The 22,096-nt window shown below is 39.5% G+C and overlaps 1 protein-coding gene across 8 annotated transcripts in view; it reads left to right on the forward strand.

The window, feature by feature from the left end:
• Window positions 1–22,096, forward strand: part of cacna1bb (calcium channel, voltage-dependent, N type, alpha 1B subunit, b) — a 411,213-nt gene that overhangs the window by 226,415 nt on the left and 162,702 nt on the right. For all 8 annotated transcript variants that reach the window (XM_057818689.1, XM_057818692.1, XM_057818685.1 and 5 more), the window contains 5 exons: window positions 4,344–4,433; window positions 8,004–8,222; window positions 8,323–8,435; window positions 8,534–8,646; window positions 11,031–11,162. In XM_057818689.1, the coding sequence (XP_057674672.1) occupies window positions 4,344–4,433; window positions 8,004–8,222; window positions 8,323–8,435; window positions 8,534–8,646; window positions 11,031–11,162 (667 nt within the window). The remainder of the gene's footprint in view (window positions 1–4,343; window positions 4,434–8,003; window positions 8,223–8,322; window positions 8,436–8,533; window positions 8,647–11,030; window positions 11,163–22,096) is intronic.

Below are 22,096 nucleotides of genomic sequence, written 5' to 3' on the forward strand. Positions count from 1 at the left end.
ACTAAGAAAAATACTGTGAAAAAAACCCCAAACATTAGAGCGTTACTCTGGGCCGTAACCAGAGTGTATTACTTTTATTAATTTTAATGGAATTAAGTTTTTAACTCTGTATTAATTCATAAATGAATTGCTAATAAAATAATATTAATAATAATTGCCCTTATACAAGTGTTTTTAAATGACCAAAAATAATCACGTGTCCTAAACAGGGTTAAAGGTCTTACATTCAACTAAATAAATAAATAAATTAATTAATTAAATTACCCATTATTGTTTTTTGGCAGCCCATTTTCGTCTTAGTCTTATGAGAAATTAGTCTTTTAATCTGCCGTTAGCCCCGCCTGTCATTATAGCGCTCTAGCGTCCCCAGCTGGATGATGACGTTGGCAGGGTAACGATTTCAGCTGATTTAGATAGAATTCAGCCCATTGAGGGGGAAGATTCAGAACGATGCGACAGCGCAGCAAAATGTCATCATTGTTTCAATATCTCTACTCCCATATTTTTACAGGATATTTCTTTTTATCCAACTATTTTTCCCGAATTGCTAAATAAATGGTATGGCCCTGACAAATAACAGTCTTGTGCTAAATGGAATATCAAAAATTACAAAATGCATTTATTCAGTTCGACAGGGCAAATTTACAGCATAATGGTCAAGACTGCCGACCTCCCAAATGGTATTTTAGTTAGGGATGCACGATATCCATTTTTTGAAAATGATACCGATATCGATAACTTCCTCCTCCTCAAGGCTGACACCGATATGATAACCAATAATATATATAATTCTTTAATGTATATCAATCAGTCAATATAGTTGACGATGAGCACTGATCTAAAACAAACATAAACCCAACAGGTATTGTGCCTTGTCAGCAGATAAAAAATATGGTGCAACGGGAGAAGAGACTTTTGTGATCTTGGTCCATGAAACAACTTTCTTAGCCTGGCAATTATAGAACAGCAAGCCTATCAATAACCAAAAGGCCTCTCAATAACTTGTAAACATAACACTGTAAAATGCAAACATTTGCTAATTGCTATAGAAAGGTTTATACGTAACTCAGTGAAGGAAAAATATGGCCTCTAGAACAATAACAAAACTTTGCATACTGGCAAAACAGGAGTGGAAACAAACGCACACACCCCAATCTGAAACCAAAAACATTATTAAAAGGACCGATAACATATATTGTTATTGGATTTATTGGGATGACGTCATAAATTCTTATTATCGGACAGATAATTATCACGCGCCTCTAATTTTGTTTCACCGGGGTTAGTCCAGCTTTTGTCATTCCCCTGCACTGGCTTCGGAGACGGAGGAAAATGTGTAAACAAAACAAGAGGCATGACAGCTAACCGACATGCTAACCTGAACCGAGCGGCTTTTCCAAGTATTTTCCTCACCTTTCGAAAATAAAAAAATTACACAAATCTACGCTGACTCATGTCACACACGACGGCGGGGTTGATTGTCTTCACAGATCAGCCAGCCCCTGGCGGCGAGCAATTTTCAGCTCGTTGTCCCCTGCTGCGGCGCCGGTAGGAGTGCTTGTTGCCGGGCCCGCAGCAGAGCGTCTCTTTCAATCTTTTTCACCTTTTGAAAACAAAAAAAAATCACACAAAACTACACTGACTCAAGTCACACACGGCGGTGGGGTTTATTGTCTTCACCGATTGGCCAGCCCTTGGCGGCGAGCAGGTTTCGGTGTGCCATTCTCCTGCTGCGGCACCGGCAAAGAGTGCTCGTTGCCGGGAATGCAGCTGGAGAATGACAGCCGGACAAACGGGCCGAGGTCGAATGAGTGCGTGGCTTCCCGAGCCCAAGCCGAAGATAGTGGTCTATTGGCGGGCAGACGAAGAGGACCAAGGGGTTGGAAGTGACCATGGTGTGTGTGACAAGTCGCTGGTCGTCGGCCGAGTGGCCTTCTCGATGGACAGGGAGCATTGTAATCCACAAAATGCAAGCCACCTCCTTATTTAAACGTGTGCCATGATCCCAGTATTTGACATGATAAAAACCACGCAGGTTACTCACTTCCTTGTCGGTCCAATGGTCCCACAGTTGTCGGACTTGTTTTGGCCGTTCGCTGCGGTGAGCGGAAACTTTTTGGAACCCAAAAAGGCTCACACGCCTGTCCCGTGTGCAGCAACAAAAGCCTGCAGCACATTGGGCTAGCGTGATGCGAAAATAAACGAATGAATCCGCAAATTCAGCTGAATCAGCGGTCCCTCTGCATCCTATATAGTAATGGCTGTATTGTGAGATGGGTACCCGGTTGATGTCACATTCTCATTCTTCCTCAATCCAGGAAGTCACTCATGGTGTGGTATTCAAAAAAATTGAATGAATAAATCGATCACTTCCACACACATTTAAGCTGTCCATTTCATTTAGGAGCATAAAATACCGCGTGAAATATGAAATAAACATGCTTTGGCTGTCATAGGCACATTAAAGGCTAAATCAACATGGCATATTATCTCTGGCCAAGATGAGAAAACAAACTGTGTGTGCAAACCTTAAGATGAGAGGACACTGGCGAGTTGGGGGTCAAATGAATGACACAACCAGACACTGCTACGATGCAGGCTAACTACATATAAAATGTCACACATTGTGAACATGTGACGGAAACTATTGCGCATTTTTGTCTCATTCTCGTCTCATCAGACGAAAACTGGCATTAGGCTCATTATGTTTTAGTCTGACAAAACAAGTTTTGGTAACACTTTACAATAAGGGTCCCTTAATTAACATTAGTTATTGCATTTTTAGACAATAACTCATGTTTAAGTAACATGACAATAATTCATTCAATCACTTATCTAACATTTATTAATATATTAATTAACATGAGTTAATGCATTAAGTTAAAATGCATTAACTAATGCATTAAGACAATAATGTTTAAGTAACATTACAATAATTCATATAATCCCTTATTTAACATTTAGTAATATATTAATTAAAATTAGTTTATGCATTAGTATGCATAACCAGACAGTAACTAATAGTTTGTTAAAGTTAAAAAAATATATAGGCCTGTATAGGGTTAGGGTTTGTTAACTTAAGCATTTAGAATTTCTTAGTTAAGGACACATGTACAACACTTTACAACACTTTACAATAACACTTGACAATAAGGGTCCAAAAAACATTCAGTAATACTTACGAGGTACGTTCACGTGAAAAAATACCATACTTAAGGTTAGGTTATAATATATAATATACAGTATATATAATACATTACTTAACATTAATTCACATATACATTGTGCATTAATAAATAGTTATTAATGTATACTGGTACTAGTAAGTGATTATGTAATTTTAAAATGAGAAACATTGCTCTGTGAGTCCTAACCTAACCCTAAGTATGGTATTTTTTTTTAACCTTAAGTATGGTATGATTTCACGTGAACGTACCTCAGTATTACTTAACCTTAATTAACCATTACTGAATGATTTTTCGACCCTTATTGTAAAGTGTAGCACATGTGTCCCTTAACTAAGAAATTATAAATGGTTAAGTTAACAAACCCTAACCCTAAACCCTATATAGGCCCATATATTTTAAAAATTTTATCATACCATTAGTTACTGCCTGGTTATGCATTAACTAATGCATTAACTAATACTTTAACTCATGTTAATTAATATATTAATAAATGTTAGACAAGCAATTATATTATTCATTGTAATGTTACTTAAACATTAGTTATTGTCTAAAAATGCAATAACTAATGTTAATTAAGGGACCCGTATTGTACAGTGTTACCCAAGTTTTTAGCTCGTTATCATCTCGTCATCATTATGAAAAGGTATTCGTCATCATTGACGAATACGACACGGGTTCGGAAATAATTTCAGCAAATGCAACATCATTATTATTATGTTTTATTTTTATCTCTCGACTCAATGCTTCTTGGAATAGTGTGCAATCAATCAGTTCCAGTTGCAAGCTTCCCCCCAAAAAACTAACACATTTTCATGTACACAAAAAGAACAAAAGTTTGAATGGCAAAAAAAACAAAAAAAAACACCTCAACACTGCGGCCACGTGCAGGCCACGAGTCAATTAAAATCCATTTCAGACTGGCAATTTTTCCATTCTAAGGCTAGCTGAGAGGCAGAAAATTAAAACAAGATTGATGTCTTCTAGTCAGACTTGCCCATTAACTCACACTTGTAATTAGCTTTTTCTCCACCTCACCCTCACCCACCACACGCAAACACACACACTCTCACAGGTATACAGTATATTGTTTGAGAACAGAAAATACACAAATTCTGATTATTTCCCTTTCCCGTTGGTCTTTATTGATCTTTGCAGTCCTGAAACGAAGCAAAAACAAGAAGGGTAAAAATGATCTGATCGGTGCTGAGGAAGGGGAAGAGCCATTCGCTGAAATCTCCTCTGTAGGTAAGCTCAACATCCTTTTGTCCACTGGCAGCTCACCTCTGACCTTCACATGCTGTCTCTTTACAGAGATGACCTTTTATGATAAAAGTCACCATAAAAGCCTTTCTATGGCAATAAATGTACCCGAACTGGCTTATTCAGATCTTTGTTTATGAGGGTTGAGGTGGCATGTCATGTCAACACGATAAAACATGGTTAAATATCATCCCCCCGCCAAACCTGTAAGCATCACTTAAGCGCTTTAGTACCATCTGGCTGTAGTTTTACCATTTGACAAAAGAATTATAGTTAACATTTTTGATCGGACTATGTGATTAAAATACTTTTTTAATGAGTATGTTCTGCAGCATATTAGAATCTGAATGTTCAAATAAATTGTCTTCAGGGGAACGAAAAACGAATTATGGTTTATTGTCTTTGCCTTAGAGCTAGGTAAAGCGTGATAATTGGAAATTTTGTTATTCCTATTAAAATTTAATGTTGGGCGGCACGGTGGCTGAGTGGTTAGCACGTCTGCCTCACAGTTCTGAGATCAAGGGTTCAATCCCGGGCTTCGGCCTTCCTGTGTGGAGTTTGCATGTTCTCCCCGTGCCTGCGTGGGTTTCCTCCGGGAACTCCGGTTTCCTCCCACATCCCAAAAACATGCATGGTAGGGTGATTGAACACTCTAAATTGTCCATAGGTGTGAGTGTGTGCGTGAATGGTTGCGTGTCTCCTTGTGCCCTGCGATTGGCTGGCAACCAATTCAGGGTGTCCCCTGCCTACTGCCCGAAGTTAGCTGGGATAGGCTCCAGCACCTCCGCGACCCTCGTGAGGAATAAGCGGCATGGAAAATGAATGAATGAATGAATTTAATGTTGGTTTTACTTCAGATGTGTTGTGGCGGGGTCATAATAACCATCAGGGACATCGTCAGCCAAACACAGGAAATTACTCCAATATCATGATTCAAAAGTTACAAATCGGGATAAAAGAAGTAGGGTGGGTTTCGAGCATTTTGCGTGGATTTCCAGCAGTGTTGAAGTGAATCAAAGCCTGCAGCTATATATAATATGAGCACATACCGCAACAGAACACATTTGTTGGTTTCGTCATACATACCTTGGTCTCATGTATGCATAATGCACATCAGGTAGAGAAGAAAAGAAACTATCGGAAACCTGCAACTCGCAACTGATGACAAGCATGACAGGCGGTGTCTTTTAAATTGAGAGCGAGTGAAACTGCTGATGCTCTCATTAAGAATGTTGAAATTTGGGAGTTATGTTAAAACATAATGTACATACAAGGTAAAAAACATCCTAAACTTCCAAAAAGATGCGCTAAATTCAGATTTTAATTCAGCACAACTGAAAGGTTTTGTTATTAATTTCTTGTTTTGAGTGTTCATAACTCAATGAACTTGATAAAATGAGTCACGCTAACTAAAATTAAAAAGTTTTAGGACAAACCTACAATTCTCAGGAAGTGGAATGTTATTTTATTCGATGTGTTATTTGATTAGGACATTGCACATTAATCAAAATGTCAGCCCAAAGCATCAATGCAAAAATACCGGCGTAAGCATACCTGCTAGCTACTTGAATTGGAAATGTAAATAGCGTACCGCACGTAACACGTCACTTTTGCCTGCTAATATTCATGACGTTAGCAACTGTTGCTAGGGGGGTCAAGCTTGCATTTGTCCCTCATGCTAGATGCACGTAAATAGTGTACGAACGAGATGTTTACTGAGCTAAACCTACCAATTCTGTCCGAAAATGATGTCCCTGGTGTCAAATTCACTGGTAAAGAACATACAAATGTTCAGTTAAAGAGATGGCTTGAGTGTCGAGGGCTGAAAAAGACGGGCAAAAGAGCCGATCTGATCCCGAGGTAGCTTTTTTATGTTTTTTATCTTTTTCTTGTGTGCATTGCCTTACGCCACTGACAATGACATTCTCCTGTTTCAACAAACTATCCTCTACCACCATATTCCCTGTCTTTCTTATGTATTACATCCTCTGGTTGTCTTAAGCAGCGATCGCAAATGCTACTCAGTGACAGCCAACGAACACTTTTAATTTTTTCATTAATAATAAATCTTAATTCAATATTTACACTTCCCCCTTACTAAAGTTGTTTCTTTACAACAGAAAAGGTAACAACAGTGGCAGTCAGATACCATTTTCATTTTTTTCAAGTCATTCATTGTCAGACTGAAGCAGCACGGTAAAACTCCACACTAAAAAATAAAATATCAAAATGGCTTACCTCTTCGGGGCAGATAATGGATCAGTATTGTGTTCTGTAGGACCATGGCCCCCAACAATATGTTTAATGCTTATTAAGGTGAATGGCTTCACTTGGCTGGCGTCAAACTGTTTCTTTGGACGTCCGCACAAGTTCATCCATTGTTCACATTTTTTCCTCTGAGTTTTTGGGTTCGGGAAACGTATGATGAAAACATCCTTCATATGTGGACGGTCGTAATGTCTAGAGGCTATTTTAAAAGTTCCTTAGCAGCAGTGTTTACTCGGCATGTTCTTTTTTGAAAGTTTACCGGCGGAAAACAAGCAGTACTAGCATGGGATGTGTGTGAGCGCGCTTCTATGTTGACCCTCTTCTGGTTTTACGATCGTGACATTACGCAGCCTAGCGATCTAAAAATACCATTTGTGTTGTACGCTATTGTGCTAACTTGAGATGTTAAATTGTCCTTACTTTAAATATTTATTGTGTTGGGGGGGAGGAATGTGTGAACATAACCCTATGCTCACTCTTAATGCCTTCAGAGCTCACTCGTCTATGTTTGTGCAGTCATTTGAGTGCAGGTATAGTTTACTAAAAAGTTTAACTTGTACTTACCAGTGGCAAATTCTGGTCTTTCAATGAGGGGAGGGTCAAAGTGTGTCCGACTTTGTGTTTTGTGAAGGTAGAGGGGCTCAGTGGCACCCGCTGCTCAGTAGGGGAAAGAAACTAGAGTTCCAGAAGTCAAGTTTCCAAACACAAGCAGCTACAATAGAAAAACACCCACCAGAACGATTATTCGCGAGTTGTTTTTGACAAAAAAAAGGTAGGATGATCATAAAAGTCTCCAATACGACAAGATCACTGATTTGCTAATTTCGCTGTTAATCAAAAAGGGATTCCGCCACAGACAGATCATCAAATCATCATGCAGAAAACCACAGCATTCGGGCCAGCTGAGCTAGGCAATGCCTATAGACCCCCAGAGACGCACGTCGTCCGATGGGCGGGATAAACCCAGATTTTAGCCAATGATTCGTCTCGTTTCGCCTTAGTGAAAAAAGTGGATTAATTCTTAATTCTGGAGAAGCACAGTGTCCACCCTATTTAAAGGACTGTGAAGATGCACGAATAAATGAAAAGCAAGCCGCATCCTATCTAGGAATAAGAAGCTAATTCTGAACAAAAGTTGAGCACATTGTAGCGTATATTTAGTCAATAACATGTACACATAACAGTATACAATTGATCACTTATTTTTTACATTTTGGGGGAAGATGAGCTTTCCCTTGCATCAAAACTTAAAAAAAATGCATTAACCTTTTCATGTTATTGTTTTAGGTCCTCCTGGTTCTCGGTTTTGTGGGGTCAGAGAAAGCAGCACGAAGATGGATAGCTCATCTTACTTTCGTCGTAAAGAGAAGAGAATTCGTTTCTTTATCCGGCGGATGGTAAAAGCACAGAGTTTCTACTGGATCGTTCTCTGTCTGGTTGGCCTGAACACTATGTGCGTGGCCATAGTCCACTATGATCAACCAGAGTGGCTTACAACAGCCCTGTGTAAGTCACGCATGGACTTTTCCTACAAATGAAAGCTACATGCAGAAACATATCAGCTTTTTAGTTCTAAAATGTATGATTTCGTCCATGTTTGCAACAGACACAGCAGAGTTTGTATTCCTGGGTTTGTTTCTCACTGAGATGACCTTAAAGATGTATGGCCTTGGACCAAGGAATTATTTCCATTCCTCCTTTAACTGCTTTGATTTCGGGGTAAAATGATGCAGTTTTAAAGTCTTAAGAGATAATGATTGAATCCACTTGTTGAAATGAAGGAACATTGAACCATGCTGCTCTTCTCTAACTTGTAGGTGATTGTGGGAAGTATTTTTGAGGTGATCTGGGACATGATCAAACCAGGAGCATCGTTTGGGATAAGTGTGTTGCGAGCTCTGAGACTGCTGAGAATCTTCAAAGTTACTAAGTGAGTTTATTCACTCTTTTAATGTCTTTGACAATGCAAGGGCGTGGGTTTGGTCTCAACATTAGTAGGGACGATATAACAGCATAACCTGCACGAACACTTTTTTCAGGAGACGGGACATTAATACGACCAAACAGTTTGGGCGAACGGGGTTCAGGGTTACATATATCTAGAATATGAACCTAATTACTTGATAGACTAAATGATCGTTGCAAAATAAATCTGTATTGACCTATCCTAACTTTCATGTGATTGGTTCAGGTGATACACCGTTCGATTCAAACCTTCGTTTCAAAAACTACTAAAGAAACAGTCTACATACTTCCAGAAAAAATATCATTAAAGTTGCAATATTTGAACATTACTTAAATTATACTACCATACAAAATAAATACAAACTTGTTAATCATCTCTTAACTATCCGGGAATGCAAAAATAAATAAATAAATAAATAAATTAAATCTAACTGAAAAAAAAAAAACTTATTTGTCAGGAAATAACAAAAATGAACTAAAATGGAGCCTTCCTTCCGATAAAACACCACTGGAGTTGAATTAACGTTAACAGTAGAAAACACATACATGAGGACAATTCTCTCTAAGCAGCTTCCTACTCAAGTTTTGCACGTTAGCAAGTTTGCCAGTTTAATGTTATGCTCACTCTGATGCAGGTCAGACTTTCAGTAGCAAAATTAGTGGTGTGTTCCCCACCTCCACAATATTGACGTCTTTTTGTATTACCTTAATTTTCGGACTATAAGCCGCTACCCACCAAATTAGACACGAAAACGACATTTGTTCATAGATAAACTGCACTGGACTATAAGCCATAGCTGTCCAAACTGTATTATGGGATATTTACACCAAAATATATTGACAGGTAACACCTGACAGCGATATCATTAGACCAAATGAATCACTGTTCCCTTGGGGAGACAGTCAACCTTTGCTGCCAACTGCTGTCAACTTTTGTCGTCCAACATGCCTCCTAGCATGCATTGCAGCGCTACAGATGTAAATAACAATTCAAATTCACGTTCTGCGCTAATTATTTCTTCAGTTACTGTTCAACTGGTTTCATTAATTGCTAGTTATGGTAATCGGTAACACTTTATTTGACAGTGGTGCCATAAAACTGTAATAAAACAATTATAATTATGATTTGAAACTGTCATGAGCATTAGTGTATGGTTATTACAGATGTCATTTGGTGTCATCGGGCAAAGTATCTTACTTTTGAATGGATTTAAAAGAGCCAAGCTAGACATAAATGGTGTTAGTGCCATAATTTGCCGGATGATACTTCATGACATCTGTCATAAGCATTCAGTAATGCCCATGATAGTGTCATGTCATAATTATGACGGTGCAGAGACTTCACCGTATTGAATGGTGAAGTCGATGGACAGTCTTATGACGCCACTGTCAAATAAAGCATTACCTATTACCGCAAATAAATCAACAAATAAGCTGCACTGGACTATACGCCGCAGGATTCAAAATGAGGGAAAATAGTAGCAGTTTATAGTCTGAAAATTACGGTACTTGCAGTGGCTGCTGCTACTGTTGCTGCTTGCTGGGCCAAAAAAACCTTCTAATATCCTTTCTCTTCGAAGGGGGTGGAGGAGGTGGCATGACATAATTCTGTCGGGGCTGTGTATGTGTTTGTGTGGTGGTGGTGGTGTGTGTGTGTGTGTGGGGGGGGGGGGGGGGGGGGGTAGTCGAAGCCATCAGCCGGTCAAACATGCGTTTGAGGGAAAAAATGAACCGGTACATTCAGCAAGTAAAGAGGGGGAATTGTACGTCTGAACATAATGAAAATAATGAACTTAATAATACTGTAGTAGGGTCAATTCTATCCTTACAACATATGTGAAGACAATCTACATTATTTATTTAACTGTACTAGTTATATAATGCAAATAAGATTGCTTAAAAGTTGGTGAGGACAATTTGAGCATCTTGAAAAGTTGGTAGTGTTATGTCTCTATGCAAACCTACACCCTTGTGACAATGATAGACATCCAATTATGTAGATCTTTTCATCGTTCTGCTGTGAATTTCAATCAGTTTGTCACTAGTAGAGATCAACCGATAAATTAATGTCTAAAGACTGATTGTCGTATAGATTTATCAGGAAGACACGTAAAAATTACAGTACAACTTACCTCTTCCTTCATGATTTGTGTGGTAGTTAGTCAAATAAGAATATTTTATATTCAAAACACCCATTAATGATACTCCAATCCATTTTGCTTGGGCAAGATCGAATGATCTTCCACTTTTGGTCAATAAATCTGTAATGTTATTCTTCTACAGTATTTTGAAAATACATCTTTTTGTTGTACCTTTACTCATTTTAGTCCTTGTCCTTTAACTTTTAAGGTATTGGAACTCTCTAAGGAACCTGGTGGTTTCCCTCCTCAATTCCATGAAGTCAATCATCAGTTTGCTTTTCCTCCTCTTCCTCTTCATCGTTGTCTTCGCTCTGCTGGGCATGCAGCTTTTTGGAGGACAGTGAGTAATACCTTTAACCTGTCCCACTCATACAGCTTGACTCATCTTTCTTTTTCATTTCCATCCAGTGCTTGATTTAATAGACATACAGACTGTGCTTGGCTCCTCTTGAGTTCCAATTAGCTCTTTCTTTGCCCCATGCACAAATACATCCACACACATAACTGTCACACGTACACAAGTGCTCAAATCCCCCACCTGACCCTTCTTGCGCACAGTCAGTGGCCCTGCATGGTGCTGGTGACAGACATGTTGGCACAGTAGGAAGCTGGCAAAGTAGTCGCACTAACTGTAGCTCTTTGATATCAATCTCAGCAAGGGCTCCATGCTTTCTAGTGATAAGAGCATTTTATAATCCAACTGGCATTTGGTCTTGAATAACTCAACTCACACGTTGTTCTACTTGTATAGTCTTGAACAGCTATAAAATAAATGGTGAGAGCTTTTGCGAAAATAGTAGTAATTTTATCAGTTCAATTAGAATGACTGCTAAAAACCTAATTGTTCTCCAAAAAGCCCCCAAAATACTTTTTTTCTTACAGCTTTTAGGTCCTTGATGAATTACATTCTGAAACGATATTGATGATGGAGAGAATGGCACCATTAGTTCAATGAAGTACACCAATAAATACCTATGATCTAACAAGTGATGAGGGAAAGTGGTCGTAAACAAGTCCACGGTTTACTTCTAAAGTACGTATTATGAAATGTGGCACTTCCAAAGCTACTCAATCCTGAGTCTGTCACACTCTTGCATAATAAACAATTATGGTCTGTCATTCAGTCAGCCAATCAAAGTCAGCAATACCCAGCCTCTCTATTTAAGGCTTTGCCAATGGTGCAGTGAGTGTATTTTTTATTTGATTTTTTTTTTAATATTCGTGTTTCAGTGCCATCGATGGCAATAAATGTCTAAATCAGTTGGATTGTATGTCACAAGTACAGATTCCCTTTCCTATTCTCCTTGAATTATGGATGAAGGCAACAAACAACTATACAAACCATATACCGTATTTTTCGGACTATGAATCGTACTTGAGCAGTGTTCCCTCTAATTTTTCATGTGTCTGAGCAGACAAGCAAGCTCCCTGAGCACACTGAGGACCACTGTGAGCAACATGCAGTATCACGCCTGTTCAAAACCTTGGATCATACCAAGTTACATGGCTTTTTCAAAGAATGAACCCAGATGGCAAAATATAACTGGAGCGGACGTGGGCCAGATGTACTGCAAATTTTGGCCCAACTTCGTAAAACAGATCCACCCCAGTGCCTTTTTGAACAATGGCACAAACGCAGTAAGGAGTCACTTGCCGGATCAGCAACCAGTTTTGGGCCAGAATTGGTTCAAAGTAGCAGACACCACATTAATGTATGGCCCGGATATGGCCCACATGTTACCCAATATGGGCCAGATTTGTATCAAAACTGTTTACAGTATTACATTTGGAGTCCATTTTGTTCAATGTATCATACTGTAATGTAATTGTAAATTAAATTTGTCTAGTAAAAGCAGTAATGATAACACTTCTTTTTAATGCCATTTAGTAATGCTAAAATATTAATGCAACATATAACAACAACATAATATGTTTTGCCAGACAAGCAGTACAGGATCTATGGGGGGAAAAACACAAAAATGAGCTCAGTATCAGACTTACAAGATTGTTTGTTAGCTGAAAGTCACATACTTGTAGGTGAGTTGTTGATCTGGCGATGATGTGAGGCCAAGGACCGGTTTAAGTAAGCTGCTGACGATGATCAGCGGCACCTGGTCCCATGCTCACCCATATGTGCAATAAAGCTGATAAATAAGGCAAAACTGTCATAATGCTGATCCGGGCAGCATCTGGCGCACTGACGTTAAGTGGCTGTGATTGCTGTACGGATCTGGCTAGCTGAGGCCAGATCCGGCACGCAGTCGCCTGCTATTGGGGAAATTACAGCAGCAATTTTCATTAGTTTAATATAATTGATTTTTACCACTTAAGTTGAAAAAGACAAAAATCTTGTTTTTCATGAGATTTGTACTACGTTATATGTGAGAGCCCTGCTTTAACCATAGGAAAAGTCTTGCTTTGGTCTGGTTAAGGTCCAGTTGTGGCACGGGTGAGTTAATTGAAAAAAAAAAAAATGAACAACCACAATGGGAGTACATTAAACTCCCACATTAAAACTGTTCAGACAATAAGGACACACAAGATTCCTATTCTCTGTGTCCTAACCGCTATACAGGACAGGTTAAAAAAATGAAATAAGATAAAATCTCTCTCAGTTTCACCGCTTGTTTCACCTTCTTAAAAGAACCACATTTCTTTTTTACTCTGGCTTGATGAGTGTAATATCGCTGCCCAGTCCTTTCGCCATGATAAGGGATTAGCTTTTGAGTCACTTAACACCGCTGCACTGTTGTTAGCTAGCTAACGTGCACGGCGTCTTTGGGTATGGCACATATGCACAACAGAGTCACTGCTATGATTGGCTCGTAGCGTAAGTGAAGCGAATTGTATCGCATTATTGGTTAGACACCTGTTGCTCATTGAGTTACGTTGCAAATGGTTTAGAAAATATTTTGGGGGTGTAATTAACTAGATTATATCAGTTCTAATATTAGATATTAATTAATACTGTAACACTTGCAAAAATTGGCAGCGGAATGTTGTTTCAGTAAATCAGCACAGGAGTCTAACTGACTTTTCACTCATTATTTTTCGCCGCCCCCATCAAGATCATGCACCTACACAACTATATACAATGGTGTTGTAGTAACCCACCAATGCAAGCGTTGTGTTGCTGTATCGAATGCATCAATAGGTGTGTCGTGCTGACACATCATTGCTGCGCTGACAGTAGTTCTAGTGATACAACAATATGTTTCTGTTGAATTTTATTTTGTGCGCTGCATAGATTTTCATTTGTGCAGAGTATGTGCAAACATTGTGCGATTGCTCATGCACGCAGCATTACATTTGCTCCGTTACATTTACTTGAATAACTTTTTGAGAAAAATGTACTTTTTACTTTTACTGGAGTAGATTTGTGAAGAAGAAACACTACTCTTACTCCGCTAATTTGGGCAACACTCGTGGTTACATTTTGCATATAAGATTTTACAGTGGTACCTCGACATACAATCACATCGACATACCTGTACAATCCTTTCGACATCTGACAGTGGCTGAACCTGTTTCGCCAACAAGACGTCGCAAAAATAATCACGACTCATTAAACAAAATATACCTTGCCGTTTTATGATCACGCCAGCTTGTTTATTAAGGCGGTGTCTTTAAAGCACCGTAAAAAATAAAGTATTTGACATAGAGCGCCGCTGTCAACATGACTCGAAAGCGCAGTCTGTAATCCCTCTCCAAGTTTTTATTTGGTACTGATTGACCACAGAAAACCGGAGCTATGATCCTTTTAGTTTCATAATAGGAAATGTGTTTTCTCCACTAGAGGGCACTCATGCTCTACGGACGAATAATGCTTAAAGGGGTATTTCGGAATTTGACATCAGGCTTAATCTTCGAGTTAGCGAGGGTTTAATTAGTCGGTGGAGTTGATTTCAACAAATCTGTGTAGTTTGTGAGTTATTTGTCTGTTTCAGGGCTCTGGAGTGGCTAAGCTAGCGTGGGTCAATTGGGCCGACCAGAGGTTGCGCTAGACTTTTTCGTTGTCTGTCATTTTGACTGACAGGGTCATAAAAATCCGGTCATAATCTATTTTTACCTGTCACTTAAATTTTTAAAATGATGATAATGACATTGTGGTGACCCTTTGTTTGGCATAATTCACCTTCCGTACTTGTGTGTCCATTTGGCCGAGCGCGTTCCCGGCTACGACAGTCACGTGACAGAGACACTTAAGGTTCAAACACACCAGCAACGTGAACGTCGCGTCAACGATCTCGCCGCGATTACGCACCAGTGACGCTCGGCGTCAATTTCCATAGGACGCGTTTCACGAGCAGCGCGTCTGTGAAGCGCCCGATCTGTTCACGCGAGGATTGCAAGATCGCGCGAGAATAGCGGGTATTTAAAGGTAATAAAACAACAACACTTTGCCTTTCAGACCCCGCGTATTGGCGAGCTTTCTTTTTGAAAGAAGAAAAAAGAAGTCATGTGCTAAAGCAAAAAGCAATCCCAATGACAAAGATTTTAACATTTTTTTTCTTATGAACATTTTTCTAAGCTTTATTGATGTTTTTTTCTCAAGTTAAAGCACCACGCAGGAATTAATTTTATTGTGTAGCAGGATTTGTGTATTATTCGTATTAATTGCAGGTGTTTTAGCTCATTTCAGTTTATTATATTTATATAGGAAGTTACGGTTGCATATTATTTTGAAAATCGACCGGATCCACCGTATTTTTACACGAGTGACTTCCGGCCTGCCCGATCCTACCTAGTAGTATTGACGAAGGGGGGCTGCGTCTCGCGTCAAAAAACAAACTCTGCTGTTCTTTTCGCGTGCGTCGCCTTTAGCGCTTCTGGGACGCGTCTAACACGCGGACACACTGCGACTGGTGTGCATTGGCTGATTGACTTTAACGGCCGCGTTTCGAAGCGTAATCGCGGCGAGATCGTTGACGCGACGTTCACGTTGCTGGTGTGTTTGAGCCTTTAAGAGCCGCGCGCGGTCCCCTCACTATCCACTCGCTCTCGCTATATGATTGGCCGAAGAGTCGAAATGCTCTCCCGTGAACTGCCTGTTTAAAAATGTTCTCGTTGTTACTTCTTGCGTTCGCTTATAAGTGCCCATTTAAAAAGGAAAAGCGATGGATGATACTACACACAGAGCGTATTATTAACAAATGTTAAAGTTGTATAATCATCTAGCGAGAATAAGGAACGTCACTGACAAGCGCAGGCCCCCACGAGTGGATAGTGAGGGGTCTAGGATAGTGCGCCTACAGCTAACAAGACTCTTAACATTGCATACCGCTTCAACATATTCAATAGTATTTAGTTTTCATTCATTTAAAATTAATATTCTGTCCGAACAAGCTTAACAGAGAATCCACACCGTGCCATCACACATCAAGCAGATGAATATGTAACTTTTTCTCCGCAGTGACAAAAACAGCTGACTGTGGCCCCAGTAGTTAGGTAGCCTACCATATGTAGCATATGGAACAATGAAATTAATAGTTCACCTGCTGTGGCCTGAACGTAGTCTCACACTTTCCTCCTGGTGCGCATGGACTTGAATTGGGTGCCCGCTTGTACAGTCCCTGTTTTTTCACCTCTTTCATCAACACCATCGTCGTTTTGGGGCTTTTTGAAGAAACTTCGGACACTCAGTTGCCTTGACAATTTTCAGAGTAAGGCCAACGACGTCATGCATCAAGAGAGACAATAGCTAATTAATATGCTCACTCGCCACCCTGTGGTCTGGGGTGTGAATTGCAACCGGTCAAAATGACGGATGGACTTCAGTTTTTTCCGTCACCGTTTTAAAAAATCGGTCAACAACGGAAAATATTCGGTTAACGCGACCCCTGGGGCCGACTTAACATGCCAATAATAAACAACATATGCACACATGAAACTCATTGATGACCCATGCAATCAATAGTGTTGGCTATGTTTTCAGGATAAAGTTATTAAAACTTACTATTGCTTGTCAATAATTGCAGTATTAACAGCAACATTTGTAATGCAGAAACTCTGCAAAGGGGCAGGGCGGAGTGATATCACATCGTTTTTTTTCACCGCTGATTTTTTATGTCGTAGCCAGCAGCAAGTAACCAGTTTGTATTGTTCCTCATTCTACATAGCGAATTTGTGGAAACTTTCCTTTGCCCATTTCTTCTGTCTGTTTCCACAGCCTCTAAATGCACATTTCACCATGTTGCCAGCCGTTAGTTAACTCTGCAGAGTGATGCGGAGTTTCCAACCGCCGATCTGAAAAAAATATCATTGGTACGCCTCCACTATTTGATCACTTACGAGAAGGCAGGTTTGCTGGAGTTCAAAATGCCTTTGATAGCCAAAATAAAAAAATAAAAAAATAAAAAAAACTGTTGCGATCAGCTGCCTTTGCTGTTTACATTCGTTTGGAACGCTTCGAGGTTGCAACTTGAACCTGAAGGAATTCGGCCTCCCGGCCAAGCCGCCAGAACCGCGACAGCCGAACCAATAGGCGTCCCGCTGGCGCAGCGCCAGCAAGTCGGCCTGGGAGGCCAAACCCCGCGGGTTCACTCCAGCATTAACCCTTTGTACTGACTCCATTTTAAACGGTTTAAAGAAAGCTCACCGAGAACAGGTTGAGAATTTATTGGTCGACAGTGATCAAAAAGCAAGGCAAAAACAGACGACGGAGACAAAATACTGGATCCAGGGTTAGCAAAACAACGGATACATCGAAATGCCCCCGAGAAGCGACATTTGTTCACTAAAAGTTCAGTCTTTTGCAAACTATTGCGGAGTGGGCAGGGCGGAAGGCATGCCTGGGTGTTGTCTTGAAATAATCCTTCTTTGGCATCTTTTGTGGCTAGAACGTGGTTGCCCCGGCAACTGAGCCATGTCTTGAAGGCTAAGGCGCCGAGCTATCAACTTGTTGTCTTGGTAGGGCGGGGGTGTTCTGACCCCATCGAAAAGATGCTGACGTCCTTTCCTTCGCTCATCATGCGAGGGCTGATAAGCTGGTACACTTAACTGTGTCAAAGGGCACGGAGTAACGTCTCCTTAAACCATGGTTAAATGCAGTACTATAATGAATGTGTTAGACTAATGCAAACAGTTATACGGTGTCTGCGAGATAGGTAATTATCCTATTCATACCCCAAATCTAACTTCCCACCTCGAATGCAGCATTAGCACGAGTGGCCGAAGCACTCCTCTCTATTGTGGTCGTATTACGCATCTAAAAAAAAATAGTACTGCAGAATGAAAGGAATTACTGCAGTTTTTTGTGACATTGTTTTAGCCCCATGGGTGTTTTGGAACAATGATCCGCATTTTGGAATTTATTTGACTATGTCGGATCTGTTCGTAGATCTGTATCGTTTTTTATTGGCATACTAAGTTGGTCCCAATGACTCGTGCTAGCTTTGCCACTCCGGAACCCTGAAACTAATAAATAACGTCCAAACTGCATGGAATTTGTTGAAATCAACTCCACCAGCTAATTTCCGTAATTTCCCGAATATAAGGCACACCCGTGTATAATGCGCACCCCAAATTTACTTGAAAAATCTAGGGGAAATTATTGTACCCGTTTATAACGCGCACCCTAAATTTAGCACCAATAAATAGAAGAATACAAGAAAACAGAGTACGTGTACAGATACAGAAATGTCATTTTACTGACTGGTGAAACACAGCACAAGCATAGCACATTGGTAGTTCAAAACATTACCATAAACTGACAATATTTACAGTAATAATATGATTTGACAACTTCTCCAACTTACCAGAATCTAGGAGAAAACAAAACAGATGTGACTTTTCTTTTAAAGGCTGCTGTATAACTTGCTCGTTTCATCATGATGAATCAATGTTTCTTCCATGGAATGTTACGGTAAAATGAAAGTGAGAACGTAAGTCGGAAATCCGTGAGAGTTCATCGCTGTCAACACGACAGTAACAATAGGAACTATTGTTATTTGGGTTTGAGTTTCCCGAAGGACCGATATAGTTGACGGACACAGGAAGTGTGTGTGCTTACGTTTGTTACGGTCCGAGTTGCGGAGCTGCAATAAACGTAGATTCAAATGAGTTCAAGAAACTAAATTCTGTGCTTTATGAAGAGTGAAAAAAGGAGAATTTAACACAGACAAAATCATTCGGCCGATTAGAGTGAAGTATTACCGAAACAGTGACGTCACATACCATAATGGTCGGCAACAGGTCTCCGCATATGTTTCTTCAACACAACGTGGCCGTGTCAATAGAAAAAAAATCGGTTTATATATATATATGTAATATGTATATATATATTTCTGTCTCCATCCATGTACCCGTTTATAATGCTTATAATGTGCACCATGATTTTACAAGTTGATTTTGGGGGGAAAAAAGTGCGCGTTATATTCGGGAAATTACAGTAAAGCCCCGCTAACTCAAAGATTAAGCCTAATGTCAAAAATTCCTCGGTGGTCACTCACTGTTGTATACGTGGCCACATACTGCTCATGCGGAGTTAGTATAGTATTCACACCTAGAGTGTGTGTAAAGCAGCCATGTATTCAGTTCCCCTTGGACTGACAGCTCTCACAAACACCACGTCTGGCTGGCTTGAAAGCAGCAGGCTGTTGCCATGGCATCAGGCCTTATATCAGTCTATGCCATCATTAGCGCCGCATCAGTCTCGTGTGATGGACAAGTGTGAGATGAGTCTGACGTCCACTCGGGGCTTTCAGCCAGCAGAGCACAACAGGCAGAAAACAATTGCGAATCATGTGAGTTTTAAAATTTCTACGATTAAAATAATCAGCACTCTAAGCTTCTTTACGAAAATGATGACAACAAAGGTTCTCTTTGCTATATGAGCAAACCCATCCACCCTCAAGAAAATGTGATGGCACAATCAAAAGCAAATAAAGAACTTATTTATCCTGAATTTATTTTTGGTTCAGAGATTATGTTCGTCTTCCCAAAACACCAAACGTCTCTTGGTAAAATTGTGAATTAAAAGATAAACAGCTTGAGGCAGTGGACCGTCTCCCTGCTGAGACTCAAAGGACATCACGTCTGTTTGTGATAAGCTTTGACGAAAAATGCAGCCTTTACAGTAACGACTAGAAAAGCAGTTTTTCTTATTTTGCTCATTTTAATAAACATACAGTACATCCTTTAGAAAGACAGAGTGAAGATGCTTTAAAAAAAGGAACAACACAGTAAATGTATTTATTCCCTTCTACAGTATACCTGTTTACATTTGTTCTAGCACCCTTGCCTGTCTGTGGTGTCATTCTTCATACTGTATATAACTGTTTTAATAGCTTTCAAAGCTGTTCCTGCACCTGTATGTTATTGTTACACTTGACATTTAAACTTTAGGCTCAGCCATTGCTAGAAAAAAAATAGTGGTTCTGCACAGTGCTTAATTTGTAAATCATAAGGTGCCGGAACGCAAAGTACATATGACAGCGCAGGGATGACCAGACGGGCAAAGGTCCCGGAACATACGCAGAAAATGGTGCTGAAAACAACGCGCAAATGCCCACTTGCCATGCTGTGGGACTTATAAGCCTCATTTTCAGATTTTTATTTAGACTATACTCTGCACAGTACACAGTCAGCAATTATTTTCTCAACAGGTCTAATTTGTAAAAAAATAAATAAAAAAAATAAAAAATCAATCAGAGATTACGATAAATAACACAAACCCATTCCTTTGCGAGTTTCATCCCCCCCGGTCTTCACTGGCCCCAAAGTTCCCTCAGACCCACAAATTGTGCAGTCCAAACCCAAAGGGTACTGGCTGCAGCTGCCCTCATCGCCGGTTGTTGCTTTTCTGACTCATTTTGAACCATCTTCCTTCTTTTTGAATCAAGACAGTAAATGCAACTGTCTTTTTGGCATGTTGAAATACTGTTTAATCCTGGCTGCTTGCTCCTCAGATGCTGCACATTTCCAAAGTTTTTTTTTTTTTTTTTTTAATGTCAGGGGCGTGATTTGTTGGTCCAGCTTTTCAGTGCATCAACAAATCTCCACTCTTTCATATGATGTTAAATTTTTATAAACAACATGCAATTTTTGGGATTTGTTCTGTAAATGAATTTATGTATATCATAAATTTATATAATTATTATAATTTTATATATATTCATATATATTTTATATAATTATTATATATAATTTTGTATTATTATTATTTTCTATACACGAGAGGTGCCACAACTGCCCAAATAAGTCCCAGAACACATGGAGGCCAAAATCAAGAGGTGCCGGATCTTGGAGCAGCAGGATCCGGCACAAATTAACCCCTGGTTCTGCAAGAGAAGGCATGCTTGAATATTTCATCAATTTTGCAGGCATGAATTCCTAAAAAAAAATAGAAAAACAAAAAAGTGTAAAGGTGTAGTGCTAAAGATTTTGAAGTTAAATCCCATGATTTAAAGAAAATGTGATCATTCTTATGTATACACACAAGATTTATATACATACAAACTTACAGTAAATGCACTATACAGCCATTTAATACTCACGGTTTGCACTCTCATGACTTGTAATTCCCCATTTGATTTAATGAAGTCTCAGTGGGTGCCATTTGGATGAGCGCTCCCAATCCCCATTATCATAGTAAACAGAGGTCAGAACTCTCATGCACAGCAGTGAACTGCCTGCAGTGGACCTGCTTATCCACAAGAAAGCAGGAAGATAGAAAGGCTAGGCGAATTAAATAGCACAATCCAACAAAAGAAATTCAATGTGCTTTGCATCATATTAAAATCAACAAGAAACAAAACAAAAACATCCCTAAAAAAATAATAATAAAGTAACAGCAAAAGTCATACATTGCAGGTTTGAGCAGTAAAAGCAGACAGGGATATGCAATCGTAAACAAATGAGTATTTAGGACCAAAAAAATTCAGCACACCTCTCAGATCTTCAGATAATTCTATCATTTGATTATGCAGTGATGTGATTTCATGACATGTCTAATATGGTCCATTTTCCTTGTATTTGTGAGGACACATACAGCAGCCTTCTGGATTAGTTGAAGCATCCCGATTGATTTTTTGTTAAACCTGTAAAAATGCTATTGGAATAATCCACTCTGCGAGGAATGAAAGCACAGATACATTTTCCACAGGTTTTTTTGTACAGAAGCCCTTTGATTATGGCTAAGCTTTTTAGATGGTAATCGGCAGATTAAGTGATAAATATTAGATTAGAATTGTGTGATAATTACTTTTTTACGAGAACCGATATCCCTTTATTGTGCAACTCCAAAAGTCCGTTACCGATATATGCGGTCATGGA

This window comes from Corythoichthys intestinalis, chromosome 17 (genome assembly GCF_030265065.1).
Source record: "Corythoichthys intestinalis isolate RoL2023-P3 chromosome 17, ASM3026506v1, whole genome shotgun sequence".
Classification (NCBI taxonomy): Eukaryota; Metazoa; Chordata; class Actinopteri; order Syngnathiformes; family Syngnathidae; genus Corythoichthys; species Corythoichthys intestinalis.